This window comes from Anser anser (genome assembly GCF_964211835.1).
Source record: "Anser anser genome assembly, chromosome: 20".
In the NCBI taxonomy this organism is placed as follows: Eukaryota; Metazoa; Chordata; class Aves; order Anseriformes; family Anatidae; genus Anser; species Anser anser.
Genome location: NC_139741.1, coordinates 3,701,181 through 3,720,522, shown reverse-complemented (window position 1 = coordinate 3,720,522; position 19,342 = coordinate 3,701,181). Strand labels below are relative to the sequence as shown.

The following is a 19,342-nucleotide window of genomic DNA, read 5'->3' as shown; positions in this document are numbered from 1 at the left end:
TTCTTCCTGATTTTATGTGTTCTGTGCCTTTTCCATTACGAAACACTGAGAAACCAACTAACTTCCAAGTAGAATAAGATTAAGAAAACCCAAAGAGGAAATAGCTTAACCGAAGGAAATAAGGTGTAGCCAAGGTTCAAGTTATGTGTTCAGTCTTGTATTAAAGTGAATTACCAACAGGTTGACTGATGTGGAAGGAGGCTCAGCTGCTAACCTGGATGTCAAATACAGTGTTCAGAAAAAAATATTTAAAATATAGCATCTATTTTGCTGTTGAATTTCAGTTACTTTGGGGGGAAGAGGGGGGACTAAATTTAGAAGGAGATTTATTCTAAGACATTTAATGGATTATTGACAAAAGTTGAAATCCTTACTGCCTGCTTTTGTAACTCCATCCTTTTTCTGAGCAAAAAATATATGTAAGTTGGAAGGACAAGTCACTGTGTTCCAGCTTCCCAGAAGTGATTGTCTCACGATCAGGATCATAATTATTTGAAAAGGCACATTAAGCAATATTATGCTGTTTTAACGTGTATTAATTTTATATGAAATGTGTTTAAGTTACAAGGTATGGTTTGATGCTTTCTTGTCCTACAACTGAGTACCATGAGGGAAATTAAATAAATAGAGCACATACGTTGCAGTATCACAAATATTACAACAGAATACATAAGGGAAATAATACTTCTCCTTACAGAAGGAGAAGTTAACCTACTGTTGCCAACCATTCCAAGTGCAGCCACCCTGCTGTAGGGGGATGCAAACCACCGGCTGCTGAATTTGGCAGTGTCATAGGGCTGCCAAGCAGCCTGCCCAGTCCTCCTCCGCACCAGTCCTCCCCATGACTGGGAACCAGTGCCAGCTGCTACCTGCTCCTGGGCTTCCCCTCTCCCTGGCTCCCAAAGCTACTCAATGTCTTGTGGCTTCCAGCCATAGAGTGGTTTTGGATGATTAGGGTCAGGAAAGTTGGCTTCCCTTAGCTAGTGGAAGATTTCTGCGCTGATGCTCTACACTGAAGAATGAAATCACCAGGAACTGGCCACCTTCCCAGTTCCGAATTTCACCCACAAATGCACCCACTGTTAAACTGTGAGCTACCATCTCGCTTCCTACAAGCAAGCAATATCCGTACGGTATGCCCAATCTATTTATTAGAGATATTAAGCTCTACACAGTTGTAACTGAACCTATAGAAATAATGAAAGGTATTAAAAGCAATAGTTCAATCACTATATAAGCAGTAAAAAGATTACATGCTGAAAAGATACATCAAAAAGTATATATTTTACTGAAGTCATTCTTCAAGAATTACAGCTAATACTGTTCATTTTTCACAAAAATTTCTTGCCGCTGATTTAAATGGAACTAGAGAGGCATCAGGATACATGCATATATACATATATATATATAAACAGACAATTTTCAAACAATGAAAAGGGAGAATGTTTAAAATATAAAATATCTGGTAATGTATATAGGAATATAAAAAGAAAAATCTATGGATCTTAATAACTGGTTCTAAGTGGATGTCAATGTTTTTTTTCCACAGTTTCCAGGCACGTTGCTGTAATATTTGCTCAGTTTGGTATGTCACATTACATTATTTTGGACTTCTAAATTTACAACACGTATCGTTCCAATACTCTAATTTATTTAGTGTGAACTACTGCACTTTTAGCAAACATAGTTACAACGACTCTTAGTGATTCTTTTTTATTATATAAGTAGATAAAAATGTTTTAGAGCATGAAAATTGCACTTACAAAGTAAGAGATTGTCAACATGAGATTTTAACATAATGTCACATCTTTTTTCACTACCAAGGCTTACTACACATTTGACTACAAGTGTTATGGAAGACATTACATAAATGTTTCTCTTTAAAGTAATTCATTCATTAATTTTGTATAATTAATGCAAATTTCTGTGGCTAAAGCACAGAATTTGAGACTGTTCAAAGGAAGTTAGCATCAGCTGCACACACATTTTAGAGTCTGTGAATCCTACCATTCTATCTGTTTTATCTATTATAAATATAATGCCCAGAGTCTGGACACAACAGCAATTGGTTGCTGGTTCTCACACAAGTGATTGATTTCCCCCTTCTTTTTTTAATAGACATTTTTAAGTAGGTGACTAAAATTCAAGGTCTTGTGACTGGAGCAGGATATCACAGAATCAGGAATCTAATCTACGGTAAGATGTCAAACAAGTCATTTAAACTAAGTCTGTGGAAGGACTGATATATATATTTTTTTTATATATATCCCACTAGGCACCTGCCTTAACAAGTCTGGCTTAAACTTTTTCACTTTAGGAGGAACTTCACCCCCATCCTGAAAGGGCAAAATACACACACAACGTTAAATCCCTAGAAGATAGTATAAATGTGATTTAAGTGGTGTACAATCTTTTTATTGCCTCTGCTGAACAGAAGTGAGCTTCAGGCTTAGGAATTCCAGTAGTGCTAGATTCACACAGTACGGTGCTGTTGGACTTCAGCCTCGGATGAAATGTGTTACAAAAATGGAAAGAACAGAGCGACGGCCTGGCACGGCAACACTTCCAGCAAACTCTGTTGCTTACTGATATCAGGTCTGTGCCCCTCAGCTCTGTTTAGCAGTAAAAGGAAAATGATAATGAAGAGTGACTGATAGCTGAAGTGGATCAACCTTAACGAGTTATTGGACTCTGGTGTGCTCCTGCCTGCAGGATGATCTCACGATTTGACAACTTCCAGACCACATTACTAAGTGTTATGTGGTCCGCTGTGTTTTGCTGAGGCAATCCCACAGGCACTAATATACAGGAACACTTCAATCAGTCAGTCAAAGATCTTATGACGTAACAAACTTCGCCTTTGTTAATGGGGAACAAGGTATGTTGTGCCAGATCTGCTCTGAGAGTGTTCCAGACCTGTTAAGTCATTTTGAAGGGCTCAGCTTCTTGTTTGCTCTTTTTTTCCACATACTCTTCTCCAACAGATTTCCAAATCCAACTAAATGGGCATGGACTAATATCCTGTTTCTCACAATTGCTATTCAGAGAAATCCCTTTCCTAAACAGGGGTCTGAATGGAAGACTGAAAATGGAATTTTCCTTTGGAATGGGACTGGAAATTTCCATGACAGCTGGGAAGTGGGATTCAGGCCTGAAATCCTGTGTTTTGCAATGAGTGTGGATATTTCAGAATAATCTATAAATATTAAATTTAAAAAGCTGACTTGGCCTCAAAAAACATGAGAGAGGGAGGGAGGGAAAGAGACCGTGATTCTCAGGAACATCTTAACAGAGTAATTATTGTGGCAAAGAAGCCTGTGCAACTGCAGTGACAGAAGTTACTTTGCTTTTTAAAACTGCAGTTGAACAAAGTCTGAACCTTAAGAAAATTAATTGGAACTTGATGCAGCTTGTAAACAAGAGCCTTCACACTTTATTCCTTTAAAATTCTCACTGTCCTTACCCTTAACTAACTGAAATTATTTTAGTGAAGTTGAAGAATAATTATATCATTGAGTTTTAAGAGCTATAACAAGAACACAGACACATTCACAAGGTGACCAATACTGATTATATGAATACATACAATTTTAATCTCTTTCAACAGTGCAAGTATCATTTAATATATTATCCCATATACAACACTGCATGAAATTCAGCTGTAGAATTGCCTTCGAAATGAGAACAGCCAAAGGCTTGAAAATACGTGCTTTTCTGGTGGTTTCATCTGGTCAGGAAAACAGAACACAGCTTCAAAAATTACTTCTGGTTTACTGCAAAAGCCCTACATTTTAAACAGACTGCCTCAGAAAGCATTTTTTTCCATTAAGTTTTCCTGTTATACTCTTTTGTATAGTATCCGAACATATAAGTGTATTATTGTCAAATGCTTTTTACTGTCTCTACATGTCTTCTACTTGTTAGCGTACAGGAATTACTTCTAAAGGTTACAAAAAATTAAAAAGCACTTCTTCTTGCACTCCATACTATTCAGGTCACCTCCCCAAGGCCTGCTCAAATCCTGCTTATTTCTCATCAGCAAAATGAGAAAGAGGAAGACACATTTTCAAGGCTAAAATAAATCAGATTCCTTCTAACACAGGAGTGTAAAACCTTCCTAAAACCACAACATGATGAAGCCAAAAAGGATAGAAACACCTGCGTTTCCTTCTCAGGTCAGGTGCAAGTCTTATTCTCCATTTGAAAATATGTTGTAAATGAATGATTTCAGGCTCAAAACTTTATGAATTGTGAAATTCTTCCATTCACCAAACCTCAGCACATAGGAACCATTCATACTGCTGCTACCCAGGAATTGAGAGTGCACTGAGGCAGTCTAAATTTAGCTTCCAGAGTTACCAAACACTAAAAACATTTTATAATAGTACCAAACGCACCTCTCATAGATAAGTGCTTACTTGATAATACATCACATTTAGAGCTTCCTTTTCTGGACGGCAGCAAGTAGCAGCGTGGCTACCTTCTGCGGTAATTGCCCACCCCGCTGTCTCCACACAGTGAAGTGATAGCAGGTTCCTGGCTGCCTAACTTAGCCATACCACCCACAGTCACCATATGTTCCACATTGCAGGTTAATAAGAATGGTTTTTCACCTTCCCTCCCAGAAACAAATGTCAACATGGCTTAGGGCCATAAGCTCTTTATTTAATATCGAAGCAAAACAATACTAACTTGACCATAGCGCCAAAACTTGACAAAGTATCCCGAGTGCAAAGTTCTACTCTATTTCATTTTAATTAGTGTCCTCTGCAATTAGACAAATGACGAAAAGCACATGGGGACTGCCAAGATGAATCAAGGACATCTGGTAACTTTAACATTTCGACATGAAGCAGAGTAGGTATTGCTCTCAGATACTCCTATAAGCTGTTTGAAACAACTCAGAAATATACAATTAAGAAAAAAAAAATTAAGAAAAAAGATTATCTAAATGCTTTTAAAATCTTTTATTGTACAGCTTAACTGCTTTTTGTCAAACAAGATGAAGCTGATCATACATCTCACTGAACTAGCTGTTACTTCTAGATTGTTGTAATCAGAATTTTTAGAATTGAGACCATACTACACTAAGATTATCTAGATTATAGTTTCTTAGGAACTCAAACTACCTGAATTACTAATACAAAAACAACTAATCATGAACTTAAAACTGTTTTTTGGATACTTGCAGTGATAGGCATTCTCTCGAGGCTTGTGACTCATAGATGATGCAGTACAGACAAACCTAAAAAAATTAAAAAAAAAAAAGCAATGATGTAATCAGCTGCAACTGCTGGCTACCTCTTCACAGAGATCTGCAATCGTTTTTACCTCTCATTTTTACCTGGCATTCTTAAGTAAACAGATACTAGATTGAAAACATATAGCTGGTATACTGAAAAAATACACCTGGAGATATTCTTCTGGGAGAAGCTATGTGGTTTTCTACCGCTTTAATAGCTTTTGGCAGCGAAAGGCTAAAACCAACTGTGACAATCACCACTTCAACTCTCGTGGCCTTTACATATTCACAGGATTGCAATATGATCAGTCAATGCAGTTGCCGGAAATACTCTAAAATTAGTTTGGCTCCGAACTAACCATCCAGCGAGCAGAAGGCAGGTTTACAGCAGCACCTGACACGCAGAGGTAATTACCACAGCGCGGGGAACAACAGGTTCCAGAAAGCTATTGTCCTTATTCCAATCCATTAAAATCAGGACACTTTTTGCAGGTGAGGCTTGGCCGTTTGTCAAGGCCTCAGCGGACATTAAGGATCCCATTCCTCCCCTTGTATCCGCGCTATTTTAAATACGTGACAATTACCCCTGCTCATCGCTGATATTTCTCGACCCGGGAGCTGTGGAAATAGCGCTCCGGCAGCGGAGCACAACGCCAGCCAGAACGCCTTTCACAAACGAAAAGCGACGTACACATAACGCAAGCCAGAATTCCTTTCACAAACGAAATATATTTATCGGCAGCAGGACGTGAGCTGCCTCCCTCGCGTAACTTGTAGGGTATGACGGGGGGGGGGACACCCCTCAGGCGGTGACCCCGCACCTCACAGCCCTGGGAGCCCGCCCGCAGGATCCCGTCAGGAGCCCCCGCGTCTGCCCGCCCCCGCCTGCCTCGGCGCGGCGCCGCGCCCGCCCCCCTTCGGTCCCCTCAGCGCCGGCCGCGCTCCCGCTCCTGAGGCGCGCCCCCCCCCCCCTTTCCTCAGCGGCGTGCGCGTCCCCGTGTCGGGAGCGCGCGCGCGGCGCGCAGGCGGGCGGGAGGCGGGCGGCGGGCAGGGAGCTCTCTGCGGGCGCAGTGCTGATCCGCCGCCGGGCGGCCGGGAATGCGAAGCGATGGCCGCGGGCGGCTCGGGCAGTAACAGCGGCGGCGGAGGCGGCGCGGAGGAGAAGAGCTACCGCCGCTTCCTCGAGCTGTTCTTGGGAGAGTTCCGCGGGCCCTTCGGGGCAGAGCCGGCGGCGCCGGTGCCTTCCCCCCCCACGCCGCCTCCCGCTGCCGACGCCGCGGCCGCCGAGGAGCCCGGGGCCGAGGGAGAGGAGGCGGCGGCGGCGGCGGGCGCCGAGGCAGAGGCAGAGGAGGGAGACGCCGGCGACCCTCAGGCGCCCGCCCCGCCGCTGCCGCCTCCCCCGCCGCTGCCCCCGCTGCCCCGGCCGCTCTCGGAGTACATCACGGAGGAGGAGGTGGAGGGCGAGTGCCTGGACCTCTGCCTGCAGCAGCTGTACAAGTAGTGAGTGTGCGAGGGGAGAGGGGGGCGGCCCCTGTGGGGCTGAGGGGGGACTGGGGGGGACCCGGCCCCGTGAGGGGCTGAGGGGGGCAAGGGAGGATCCGGCCCCCTGAGGGGCTGAGGGAGGACGGGGGGGACCCGGCCCCGTAAGGGGCTGAGAGGGGACGGGGGTGATCCGGCCCTGTGAGGGGCTGAGGGGGATCCGGCCCCCTGTGGAGCCTGAGAGGTCCCGGGGGGCTCTGACCCCGTGAGGGGCTCAGGGGGACCCGGCCCCCTGTGGGGCTGAGGGGGGACAGGGGTGGACCCGGCCCCGTGAGGGGCTGAGGTGGCTCCGGCCGCTGAGGGGGCTGAGGGGGAGACCGTGTGGTGCTGAGGGGATCCCGGCCGCGTGTGGGGCCGTGGAGCCCCCCCTTGCTGAGGGGGGATGAGGGGCTGCAGGAGCTCGTGCTGAGGGGGGAGCGAGGGCAGGTGCCCCCCGTTTGGGGCTCCCATCACAGCGCCTCGCCCGGGACAGGGAGCGGGGGCCGGGGGCGCCCGTCTGGAGAGCAGCTTGGTTTTTTTGGGGAACACACACACGTCTCACTGCCAAAGCAGGAGGAGGTGCCCGTGGTTGATTGTTCGAGGCTCGAAATCGAAATGTTCCCTCGGTGAGGGTGTGTAAATGGGGAAGCCTCTGCCAAGAAAGAAGGAAGGGGAGAACAAGGGGAAGGGAAAGAGAGGCAGTCCCTCCCTTCCTCCCCCCCCCCAAACCCCACATCAAGAGAACCACACCGTGCATTTACGGATCGGGAGGAAGGAGAAGAAAGCCTTAGGAGAAAGCTGTCCACGATCCTGGGGCTGTTCCTGCCGTCAGCGGGGGAAAGCCAGCTCGCTCTGTTCTGTGCACAGGCAGTTTCCAGATCTGTGCTTTCTAAAGGCTGGTGCATAAAGAGGAAACAGATGGGAGCTATTCCCAGTGCGAAAAGTCTGTGGACTGAAACCTAAAGATGAGTTACCAGGGTTTTGTATTGTGCTCAGCGTTGGCTTTGAAGGCTGGAAATAGAAATGGTTGTTAGTGGCGTTTCTTTAGGAGCCTTTTTAAACTGATGCCACAGGAGGAGACAAATGAACCTGTGAAAATATGCACAGCACACCGGGGAGCTTTCTGCCATTGAGCTGATAATTGTAATGGGAGGTGTTACTCGGTCACAAGAAATAAATAGAGAAAGAATCGGGTTTTACAACTGCATGGTCTGCTTCTGTTCCATTCTAACCTGCCTCCTGCGTTTGTGGGCGATGGGGACAGCAGCACAATGATAGCTGCGGAGGACAAAGCTCTCCCATCCATCCACACACGCTCACCCCGCCACCTTTGCAAAGTCTTTCTCTTGAATACAGCAGGGAACGTATAGGATGTGACAGAGAAAAGAGTGGCACATCTGTTCCACATATTTAGGATGTTGTTTTTTTTTTTAACAGACTTGTGATAAAGTTTTAGGTATAGAACAGATTATTTTAAATCATTATTTAAGGTACATCTATTAAACGATTTTGAAATTGTGTGTTTGTGCATGTGTTGTCTCTCTGTGTCCCCATATCCCAGGACAGGCAGATTTAGGTTCCCCAGTTTCTGAGGTCCTTGTTCCTGGATGAAATTATTAAGCAAAGACCTTTTGAGAGGATTCCTTACGAAGGGATAGCTCTTGCCAGTAGTTATTTTCGTGCAGCCTTTGTATGAATCTTTTGATGGTTGCTGAATGAAGTATCTTGGCTTTGTTTAAAGTGAAGTCGATGCAGGCTTCCTCCTGTAGGCACCTACATTAGGAAGCAAAAGGCAACATTTGCTTCAAAATAAAGGGAGCAGGGGGTCGTTTGGGAAAAGTTGTTTTCCAAAGGCTTAAATAACTTACTTGTAATGTTTAGAAAATGCATTTCAATAGTAAGCTAATATATTTTAACTGAAGATTGGTAGACATTGATTTGTGTACAGCTAGCTAAGATAACTGCAAAATGTAATTCTTCAGAGCATTTTAAATATTGTAAGCCACGTATAATACGGAGAACTAAGCTGAAGTAACTGCTTCTTGTGTGGTGATGGAATCCGAGGTAAGTGCAAGCATGAAAAAGTGGTGTCCAGGTGAAGTATTGTATTTAGTGTCCTCACCAGTCGCGAACGAAACTTAAAACTGCCAAAAGGTTATTCCGCTGACAAAAGTAAATGACTTCCCCATTTACAGTGAAGGGTTTGAATAGATGATTACAGAGACGAGAAACTTCATGCATATGAGTAAAACTTCTGTGCCTGGTGGTTGTGACATTGTTAAAAAAAAAAGTGCACATAAAGTCATGGAACAGGGAATGTTTTATTGGTATGTTATTAGCAAGAAGGGCTATATTGTGAAGGCATGCTTTCTGTAACTGTAACTATACATTAGTCAAATGACTGGTTTGCATTATAAGTAGAATGAGGATAAATCCTCATTCTGTGAAAAATCCAACAGCTGTTTCTCAGCTATTTTGAGCGCTCTACTTTAGTTCTTTTTGAGAGAAGTAAGACCATTTCAGAAATGGGAACATATTGCCAATCATGAAAAAAAAAGCAATAGTTTTATGCCTCTGTACAGATCGGTATAAGAAGAGTTTCTATTTATGAGATTTTCCTGCTATTTTCCAAAAGACTCATATCCCCCTTAGAGATTTCCATTTCCTGGTTTCTTTCTGGAGACAGCATATGCTTGGAAAATTAGATTAATGTAATCTTTGTATCTGTCTAAATGCCACAAAATGTGTACCGTGTGCTTTCTTAGTGATCCTCAGCAGCAGGAAAATGATTAATAGGAGGTATGTTAGACGAAGAGAATAACCAAAAAGAGAATAACTCCTGAGGAATTGCATTGGAACATTGGATGATGATAGCCTGAAAGTTTATTTTGTGATTATCTTCTCTAACATCCTATTCAAGACAAAACTGTATAATTTAAACAGTTGCAATGCAGCAGCAAATACAGTAAGTACTTAATCCTGCATCTGTTAAATGAGACCCCATGGGTTGCTCCCACCGAGTCAGGAGCAGGCATCACTTCTGACTTACATTAAAGGAAGAAGGTACTAACTTGAAGCAGCCAAGCCATACATCATAATCTTTTCTATTCCTCTTCCTACTGATACTTTATTAAAAGTAATGTATTTAAAAGCTGGTTCTTGACAAGACATCTGAAAAACTAATCAATAAAGTTGTGGTTGCTAAGAGAGGACGGGGCCAGGCCGAGTTAAACAGTGCACCCTCAGAAGCTGTGTCACTAGGAGGAACAGAAGTATCTTGCTGTTAGATTTCTTCCTGAACAGATGACATAATCTAAAAAATCCAGTGGTATATTTTTTTGCATGTGTCTTACTCTTTTTTCCACTCTTTTCTGTTTCTCTTTCCCTCTCATGTTTCATCCCCTCCTTTTATCCCTAGGCTTTTCTGGGAATTAATAGAGTGTCTGTCATTTGTAGGTTCAGGTTTGCTTCCAGTGATTTTGGTGCTGCAGTATTTTGCTTCCAAACATTAATTCAAAGCCATCTTTCATGAACTTAGAAAGCAGACCTATTTCTCCAGTGTTCAAATTTGCAAAAGATTCTGTGTCAGAAAAAATCTTAATGTTACGTCAAATTCATTGCTTAACTGAAGTGCTGATGACCAAGTGCTTATTCTGAGGACTGTAAAAATCTTGCTCAGACTTGGGACAAGAAAAGAAAAACTTGCAAGCATTGATTGCCCTTTTAGAGTTCTTTGTAGAGTACTATGCAACATTCCCAGAATATCATAGATCCCAGGACTAAAATCTGTAAGGCTTTAAGTGAGATTTTAAAAATTAATCCTCTCTATTTTATTTCAAAGAGAGGAAATGTTTTTATACAGGTTTAAGTATTCCGTACAGTCTTGCTATGAAAAGTCAAGAAAAGCAACGTAGACTCAGCCTTTTAACATTAGAATTACGTAAAATATGGACAGTAAGTAAGCGTTTTTCCCCCTTTAATCTTGCAATTTTAAGTTAAAAAGGAAGAACGTTTCATGGTAATTTTATGTGAGCAGAAATCTTTTTGTGAAGCTCTTCAGCTGAAAACACAAGTTCTGTCTGCTGTCTCCAGCACCGATGAGTGAAGAGACCATATCTTCTCCCTTTATAAGCAGACATACGTGTTTTTAACTTGATTTCTTAACCAATGTTGTATGAAAGCTGGCATTGTTGTTAGTATCTGTAAACTGAAATTCATATGTTATGCTAGATTGCTTTTTTTTTTAACTTCACATTAAATAGGCTGTGATGTTTTACTCTTTTATAATTTGCCTCTTATCACCTGTTCTATTGATTGCAATGTAAAAGCCATTATAGGAAATATAATCACACTACTTGCCGTCTCTAGTGTTTATCACAGAGGCCAACAAAAAAGAAACACCATCCTTTTTAAGATGGTACTTGTTTAATCTTCTTTTGCGCAGAGTTACACTGGAAATAAAGATGGTGATGTTGGCCCATGTTCACAATAAACAACTGAAGCAGACTTTGGTTGCACTTCTTTTGGGGAATTTTATGGTGCCTGGCGAGGAGGTTTGGCTAAGCAGGACCCTTGAATTTCCCACCCGTGGCTGTGCCGGCAGTCTGCTTCCCTGCCTGAGCTTGCTCCTGGGTGGCAGCAGGACCGCGCGGTGGCCTTGGGCTGGTGGCATCTGCTGCAGCCCCGCGGAGATCAGGAATCTCCTCCTGAGCGCAGCTGTTGAACCAGGCACCCAGTATGGGGTTGTGGGGTGGTAGCAGCAAGCGCCCAGCTCTGCCATGAGGGTCTGTGGGGGTGCCCAGCCGGTCCAATATCCCCAGACCCGAGGATGTTGGTCCTAGAACTCCCCGTGCTTCTTTGTGAGAGATTCTACATAATCTAGTAGAAATGTACATGGAAAGTTAAGAGAAACTAGTGTTGTCGCTAATGTTTTAGGGCCCTCTAAAAGATGCTCCTATGACATTTAATCCATGTAATGGGTGATGGTGATGTCCTAGCTTTCAGCGGTGGGTATATTTCATGCACCTTAGACTGGAAATCACGGTAATCTACAAATAGGTGATATTTAGCGATAATCACTTTCAAAACCCAACTAATGGTCTACCCAGCAAGAGATTCTTTAAGTTGCTTTCCAGGCATCTTCAGTTCATGCTCCCACGCGTTTGGAAATACTGAATCAAATCAGATATTTTGATGTTCCTTCTAAAAAAAGTGTACGAGCTAAAACGAGCTATTTAAATTGCAGATTTACATTTTGTAATGGTTAACATATATGGTGACATTTCAAAACTTCTTACTAATTTATGATTAAAGGATGCTGAGTTTTACAAGTGCAATGGTGGTTATGCTTGGAAGTTGCTTTATATAACCATTGAAAAACCTCATTCTTAGTGAGCAGATTACAGGACTATATTCATTCCAGTGCTTTTATTTCAATGAAAGTTTCTAGTAGTACAACAAACTAAGGGGAGATAATTTTGCTAGGAGCCTATTCACACCAAGATTTTTCTGACCCCAAAGCAATTTGCTTAGATCCTACTGCTCCTAGTGAAGCTGTTCACTTCTGCACAGGTATTGACTGAGTAATTAGGCCTGTGTTAACAAGTTCTTTTCTTGGTCCTTATGTAACCGCAGTTGAAACTAGTCTGGCTTATCAAGAAGGAACGTGGATAATAAATTCTGTTTGTAATATGTCATTTTTCATTTATAAGGTACTCAAAAACCCTTGACTAACTAAAATCTTTTGGCCATCTTGTGAAATGACTTCTGCCTAACTTTTGGATGTGATGAGCATGTTAGGCTTTGTTCCTTTCTAGCGTTTTTTCAGCGATTCTGCACAAAGCACCCTGCACAGAATAGTTTTGCCCTTAAAATTCCTCCCTGTAATTACCTTTAGCAATGACAGAGTATTTCTCCACCTATCCTTTGAAGAAACGATGGTCTACTCGGCTGTGGCTCTTTCCACAAAACATTTTAAAAAATATTTTTCTTGATGTTGAAATTTTAGCTGGCTTTACCCTATGTGAATAGAAGTTTCAACATCTTGACTGCTCTGTCACTGGAATATGTTCTCATTCATTTTTTTGTTGTCTCGCTAAATTGCTTACATGATCACATTAAGAGCAAAAGCAACAGGGCATGTAGTACACATAATGAGAAATCTTTTTGTTCCTATATTTGATGTCACTCTGAAATAATCCCAGGCTGTTCTGCATCATATTCTTTCTTGGTGTTGTTTTTCTGTACCGGTTTTTGTTTTTTCCTCATAAGTATTCTCACCAACCAGGAAGGATATGTGAGAAACGAGATGAAATGGAATTAACGCTTTAAAACATTACATGTTCTTTGAACCATGCTGCAAGACTGTCTTATGCAATGCAATGCAACCATGACTACGTAACGCAAATGGTTATAAAAATAAATGTGTCCTGAACAACGCGTGTCCGTGACATGTCAGTAACCTGTGACATGCCACAAGACTGTAAGTGGTCACTGCTGCGCATCGGCAGGTTGTTCCTCGTCTCTGAGTTAGCTGAAATCAACCGCCAACCAAATATTTGAGATTTTTGTTGTTATAATATATTTAGTGATTAGATGAAATGAATGCAGATTGTAGGCTTGTTTTACAGAAACATTTCTGCTGTGCCTTTGTACTTCATTAGGGAGAAACAACATCACCCACGTCTAATAAAGCATTTTATAAAGAAGTAATCATGAGTCTCATAAATTAGAACTGCAAGGGAAATAGATGCCCTTGGGTACTTCAGTAATTAATACAGAAGTTAAACGAGTTAACTAGATTGCAGGATTACTTCAGTTTATGTTTATATTGGATGGAAAACAGCTAAAGGCAACTAATGATTGAGTAACTGAACCAGCATTTTAAGCTCTAGTACTGCTCACCAGGTCTGGATCCTGCACGCAATCAGTTGAGAAGTTTTATGTTCATTGTGGTAGAGCAGGATGGAAAAGTTGACTGCTAAACTTTGATCATGGCAGAAATGTACTTGGATGCAGGCAAGTCTGAATTGTGAAATATTTGCACTTTCTTGTAGCTGAAATTACAATAAAAGGAATATTGGATTAATTGGGTAAAACTGTGGGTAGCTTCTTGAAGTTCATTTTCTCAGAGGATATGATTTTTAAGTTATTTTTGCTGATCTTTTATGATCCTGTAAGGTCTGTTAAGCTTTTTTTTGGGGTTTAGTTTCTTTTGTTCTTCGCTTACAATAAAGAATTTGAGTACTTTCTCTCATTTGAGAATATATTTTTTTTATATGCTCTGTACTTCCATCCTGTTGTAACTAAAAATAGAAGCAGTGTATAAAAATAGGACTTGGCATTTTAACTTCTTGGCACTGTTTCTAGGGCTGTTCCTTTCACCTCAGGCTATGACCTTCTTACGGAGGTTCAAAAATCTGAAATGAGTGTGGTAAGTTATTTCCCATTAGTGTTATGAAAAAATCCACTCCGTGCATTATATTAATTAGCTTTTAGAATAATTCATTTACTTTCAATCCTAACTTGAAATTATAGAGGGCCCAGCCCCATACCCTGTATAGTTGAGAATTTAGCAAGTAGTTATGCTTTGCTTTTTCTGTTTCTGGACAGGGAACATATTCCGTAACAAAAATTTCTTTTTCCACATGTACCAACTTCACATACAACAAACTTCTGCTCAATTAGCCACTGCTTGTATTTTTTTTATTTTTTATTAGATGCTAGTGCTGCTAAATCTCACAGTAGGAATAGTATTTTTAAGCAAAGTATTTGGTATATTAGCTTATAATAGATCACCTGAAAATCGGGGGAAACATTCAGTTCTTTTTGAACCTGTGAGCCCACCTGAGGCAATGTGGCCCGGTGACAAAGTATCTAAATTCCCACCTGCATAAAAAAATCAGATTTTGTATAAAACCAATCATACACACTTAAATATACAGCATGATATATATATTAAACTGAAGCTTTACTTGTAGGTAGTGTCATTCTGCTTGTCAGATGGTTGTGTTTGAGGCAAGCATGACTGAACCCAAGTGTTTATATATCGAGGTCCCTATCTCAGAAGATGCTATGCTCTCAGATGTCTTGTTCTTCTTAGCAGCTGTGTAACACCCTGTGTGTGGGTACCAAGCAGTCAGAAGCTGAATGTTGCTCGAGGTTTGGGGGAACTCGGTCGTTCACTGAGCAGATCGGTTTTCTGCTTGCCGAACACAGCTGCCTTGGGCTGTTCTTGGTTCTGCTTTCTCACTGCAGTGGGTACGCTCCACTGAGAATAAAAGCTGTATCTCTTATCAGATGGATTTAATCTCTCCTTTTGACATTCCCCAAAAGTTGACTCAGCTTTTCCAAGGAAACAAATTGATCGTCTCTTTAACATTCAAATGGGAATTGTTGGTGAAAGTGCCCCCAGTAGAAATGAGCACTGATGTAAATGCTGGACTGTCCTTGTTAACTTCAGATAAACATCTGTTATAATGGGTAACTTAACAAAGCTTGGATTTTAAAAAATTGACACATAGAACTGATTACAAAGCGTTGCTTGTACATACAGTTATTCTGTGATGGCAAATACTAATGATGGCTGTTAGTTCTGATGTGCCCAAAAAGGATAAGCTTTGAGATACATTCATGCCTTAGAAAACTGAAGAGAAAGTGGGACATACCATCTATTCGCAACATCTCTCTCTCCTCTGGTCTCTCAGAACAGCCTTGTGCTCTCAGAGCAAATACTGCACATTATTGTTGTTATTATTATTGTGAGCTCTTCTCTCTGGCCTTTAACTTTTTACCTCAGTGGTAGCAACCATGCAAAATTCATGAAAAGAATCACCTTCCAGCTAACCCGTGGGTTCAGCTTATCACCATGTAACACTTGTGCAATTCCCATCGCAATCAGCGGAGAAGGGAAGATGTGGTTTCCAGGAGGGTTTGGCTGGGGCGGGACGCGCAGGCTGCTTGGCTGGAGCGGGGAATTGAGCCTTCGTTAAGTAACGTGAGCGTCTTCCCCAGTGCATTGCTCAGCTGAGAATGAATTTTAAGTGCTTTGAACTTTTCCTCATCGGCGTTAACCTTTTTCAGTGTGACTGATTATGAATGACCCAAATGATTGGATAGAATACTTTAAATCTTCCTAATTACATCGTACACTAATTTTAGAATAGCATTTTTGGGTATTAGGTGCTTTTGGTGTAGCATCTCACAAAATGGAGTTGGTGCGATTCACATTCGCTTTGTCTTTATAAGTGCTGCTGATGTTTGCGACAGAGTCCTTTCTAAACATTTGAGTCAAGCCTCAAAGTTCTAAATCCAGCTCTAGGGATTAAAGAAAATATAGTTTCTCCTTTGAAATTCCAGAATATCTTAAAACGTTTTCCCCCAAAAATATTCCAAACTCTCCCTGTGTCTTGGGAGGTGAGAGAAGAAAGGTGCATCAACAGGGAGAAAGAATAGGCATTTTTAATTGTGTGAATCGGTGTATATAGTAGGATACAACAAATCTGAAAATCACTTCTTAATTTCATCCTAACTAATGGAAAATTTAATGCAGAAAGCAGTGGACTTTAAATAACTTGATTAAAATTGTTTGTAAAAGGGGTTCTATTTATATTAATTTTATATTACATTTTTAAAAATACAAAACGTTTACTTAATAATGCAAAATTTGTTTTGTTATGTTGAAAGCTATTCAGTTCAACTTACTGTCCTCTGAAAACTGAAGTAATGCAATTTCTGTTGCCATGCTACTACATCTGTGTCTTGACAAAGAGTAATAAAGATGAAGGTGGTAACAGCCCAAGAAATGTTACGGTGAGGCACAGGTACGTGTGTATATATTTCTTTTCCTTGTTTATTTTTCTGTGCTCACCTAGATACCAATTTTTGATCAGTCCATTGATGAACAAAAATTACCTCGCCAAACAAAAGTTTGGAATAAGAAGGCAGTGAAAAGCTGGCTCTTAGTCTCGTCCTCTTTATTATGGAGTGGAACAAAACATTATATCTGGAAGTAACACCTTGGGGGGGTATTTTCTGTTTTTAATTCTGAGAAAATTGCCATCTGAATTAGAGATGACAAAAAACATCTGTTGAGGAAGTACAGAAAGAAAAAAGAAAGCACTTTGAGGAAGTCTGTTTTATATTTGTGAAGATATGAAAAGCAGCTAGTCGGGTAGGGTGAAATAATAAAACAGAAAGAGGAAGAAAGAATTAACTAATATCACCACCTGAGCGACCCACCCCTGGGGCTTCCATTCATTTCTTAGAGACTCGTTGTCAGTCAGTGAAACGGACCTGCAAAATAGGGAAACTCATCAAAGGTCTGTTTTTTCCCTGGTTTGTTGTGGCAGACTCCCTAAAAGGAATCCAGAGTCTGAAAGCTGGTTATGCACTGCTGTATTTATGCTTGCTTTGACTTCATTGCGAGATATTAGGGCTATGCCACTACCTTAACTTCTAAGTTAGGGAAAGATCTGGTACTTCCTAACGCTCTTGTTCTCATGAGGGTTCGCTATTAGCAGCCTGTTACCAGCGAGAGATGCTTTGCAGGAACCTGGTTCGGGCTTCACTCGAACTTTTTTGGGCAGGACTGAAAAGCAATTCAACGGCCTCCTTTCAGTGCTGAAAAGGGGCCATTCTGTTTTGCCTGTGGCCATCTAGCACATAGAAAAGAAAATGTTCAGAGGTGTTAAATCGGGGGCGGGGAAAAAAATTAAGGGCTGCTTCAGTGTGGGAGTAAAACCCAAAATTTCTGTGGGCTGAAAAAAAAATGAGGTTTGTTAAAATTAACAAGGAAATAATAGCATAAGATCATAAACTATTTTAAATACCATGTGCCAGCAGAATGTTTACCTCATTTTCCAATATGCTCACTACTGCAAAAAATTAAAAATACCGTATCTTCATGTTATTCTGGTAGCCTTGCGGTGTGTTCTATAATGGGATCTTGTGGGATTCTGCAATGATAGACATCTGAAGGTTGTATTAGTGCTTACAGTAGAATAAAGATTCGGAGCATTTGCTAGAAAAAAGGTTGCTGCAAATTAGATCTTGCAAGGATAGTGAAGAAAACAGGCTAAATCAGGTATTTTTCTGGAAGCAGTACCATAGAATTGTATCTAGCTAAAGTGCCCATCTAGGCTCTTGAAAGGCATTCAACAGGATCTTGTATTTACTTTTCGTAGCTGCTCATTTTTGGTGACCAAACAATGCTATCCATGGAGCAGTAGGGGCTGCAAGTTGCAAGTCTCAGTTAGAGCAAGGTTAAGTGACAGACAAAAACCGTTACGGTGAGACGTCTGAAATAGCTACCCTTGTAGTAACACTAGTGGCAGCAATAAACATGGAAAGTTTGAGGAAAGTGCCAAGCTAGACAATGCGTATGGAGCTTAATTCACGTTTTCTGCATGTCAGCAGCTTCCAAGTTATGCCAAAGGAAGTTTGGGCTAAATAAAAAGGCACAGGATATGACCCTCAAAAAATTGCTACGTTTTAATCCAAGAATAAACTAACACTTCCTGTAGTTCCATCGACTCTTATGTTTCGGAACTGCATCAATTAATTTACCACATATTTCTTTGGAGAAAGATTTGTTTTACTTTTCCATTCTGTGAATAAGGAAGGATAAATACATAAAACAGGACAGGAAGTTGGAAAAAAATTACAGTTTTAAAAAAAAAGAGCAAAACGGTCTTCATTTTAAAGTAAATGTTTAAAAAAATTCCTCCCCAAATCCTTTTCCTTCCGTATCTTCTCTCCCTACCCTCTGCCCCCTTCAAAAAAGTTTCATGTCTTTCTATAAACAAGACCTATAGAGAAGAAGCATGCCTTTAAGCGTTAAGAGTTAGATTCTGCTATTTATTTGTAGAATATATATAGACTTCACTTACTGCCATATACTAATGATGTGTGAGAAGCAGTGAAGAAACGGAAGAAGGTGGTAGAACTTGAGATTCTGCGCAACTCAGAATTTGGGATGATTTCTCCAAAAGGTGAAAAGCACAGTTTTTGAGTTTAACACAGTGAACGTTTTGGCTAATGGTTGAAAACCTGGTGATAGAACCTGTAACCAGGGAAATCTAAACGGGGTTGTTTTCCAAACACCCATAGAGGCTGCCAATTAACGCTTTAAGAGTAAAGAGGCAGATTGAGAGAATCTAATAGACACTCTGTCAAATGGAAGTAATTAAAAAAGGAGTTGTGAGAGGGATGAGACCACCTGAAACATCAGATCAGCTAAAACGCTATTAAAAGAAATTGCTAGCTCGCTCACTTCTTTAGTCAGTTACCTGCTAACTTCATACCTAATGGGCTGTGTTTAAACATCTGAGTAAAGTGTTGATTGAACCTAATAGCCTGATCAGTTCCATTTAAAGTTGGATAGCTGAAATCGATGAAAACTAAAGGACTGGTGTCCCTTCTCCCTCACCAAGGTGAGAAACTGTATATTTTTTCTGTTCCTTGGTGAAAACTGTATGTTCTTGGGGAACCATACGCTCTTACTTATCCAATCATTGTCAAAAGCAGCTGTAGTACAACAGCGTTAACATTGTTTTCATGGATTTACAGGACTGTAATTTTTCT

General features: G+C 41.2%; 1 protein-coding gene and 1 long non-coding RNA gene across 4 annotated transcripts in view; one reads left to right on the top strand and one right to left on the bottom strand.

Moving 5' to 3' along the window:
- Positions 1-1,268: 1,268 nt before the first annotated feature.
- On the bottom strand, positions 1,269-5,964 carry LOC310884486. Its single transcript, XR_014574234.1, has 3 exons — positions 5,827-5,964; positions 5,190-5,245; positions 1,269-3,727 (listed from the first exon to the last, which is right to left on the bottom strand). It is a non-coding gene; the product is annotated as an uncharacterized lncRNA (long non-coding RNA).
- A 354-nt stretch (positions 5,965-6,318) lies between these two features.
- PPM1E (protein phosphatase, Mg2+/Mn2+ dependent 1E) overlaps positions 6,319-19,342 on the top strand; it is a 67,538-nt gene continuing 54,514 nt past the window's right edge. The window contains exon 1 of one of the 3 annotated variants that reach the window (XM_083806295.1): positions 6,319-6,742. In XM_083806295.1, the coding sequence (XP_083662421.1) occupies positions 6,351-6,742 (392 nt within the window). In that variant the 5' untranslated portion in view covers positions 6,319-6,350. Of the gene's footprint in view, positions 6,743-7,328; positions 19,192-19,342 lie in introns of those variants that run through there. The other 2 variants (XM_083806296.1, XM_083806297.1) reach the window with 2 other exon arrangements.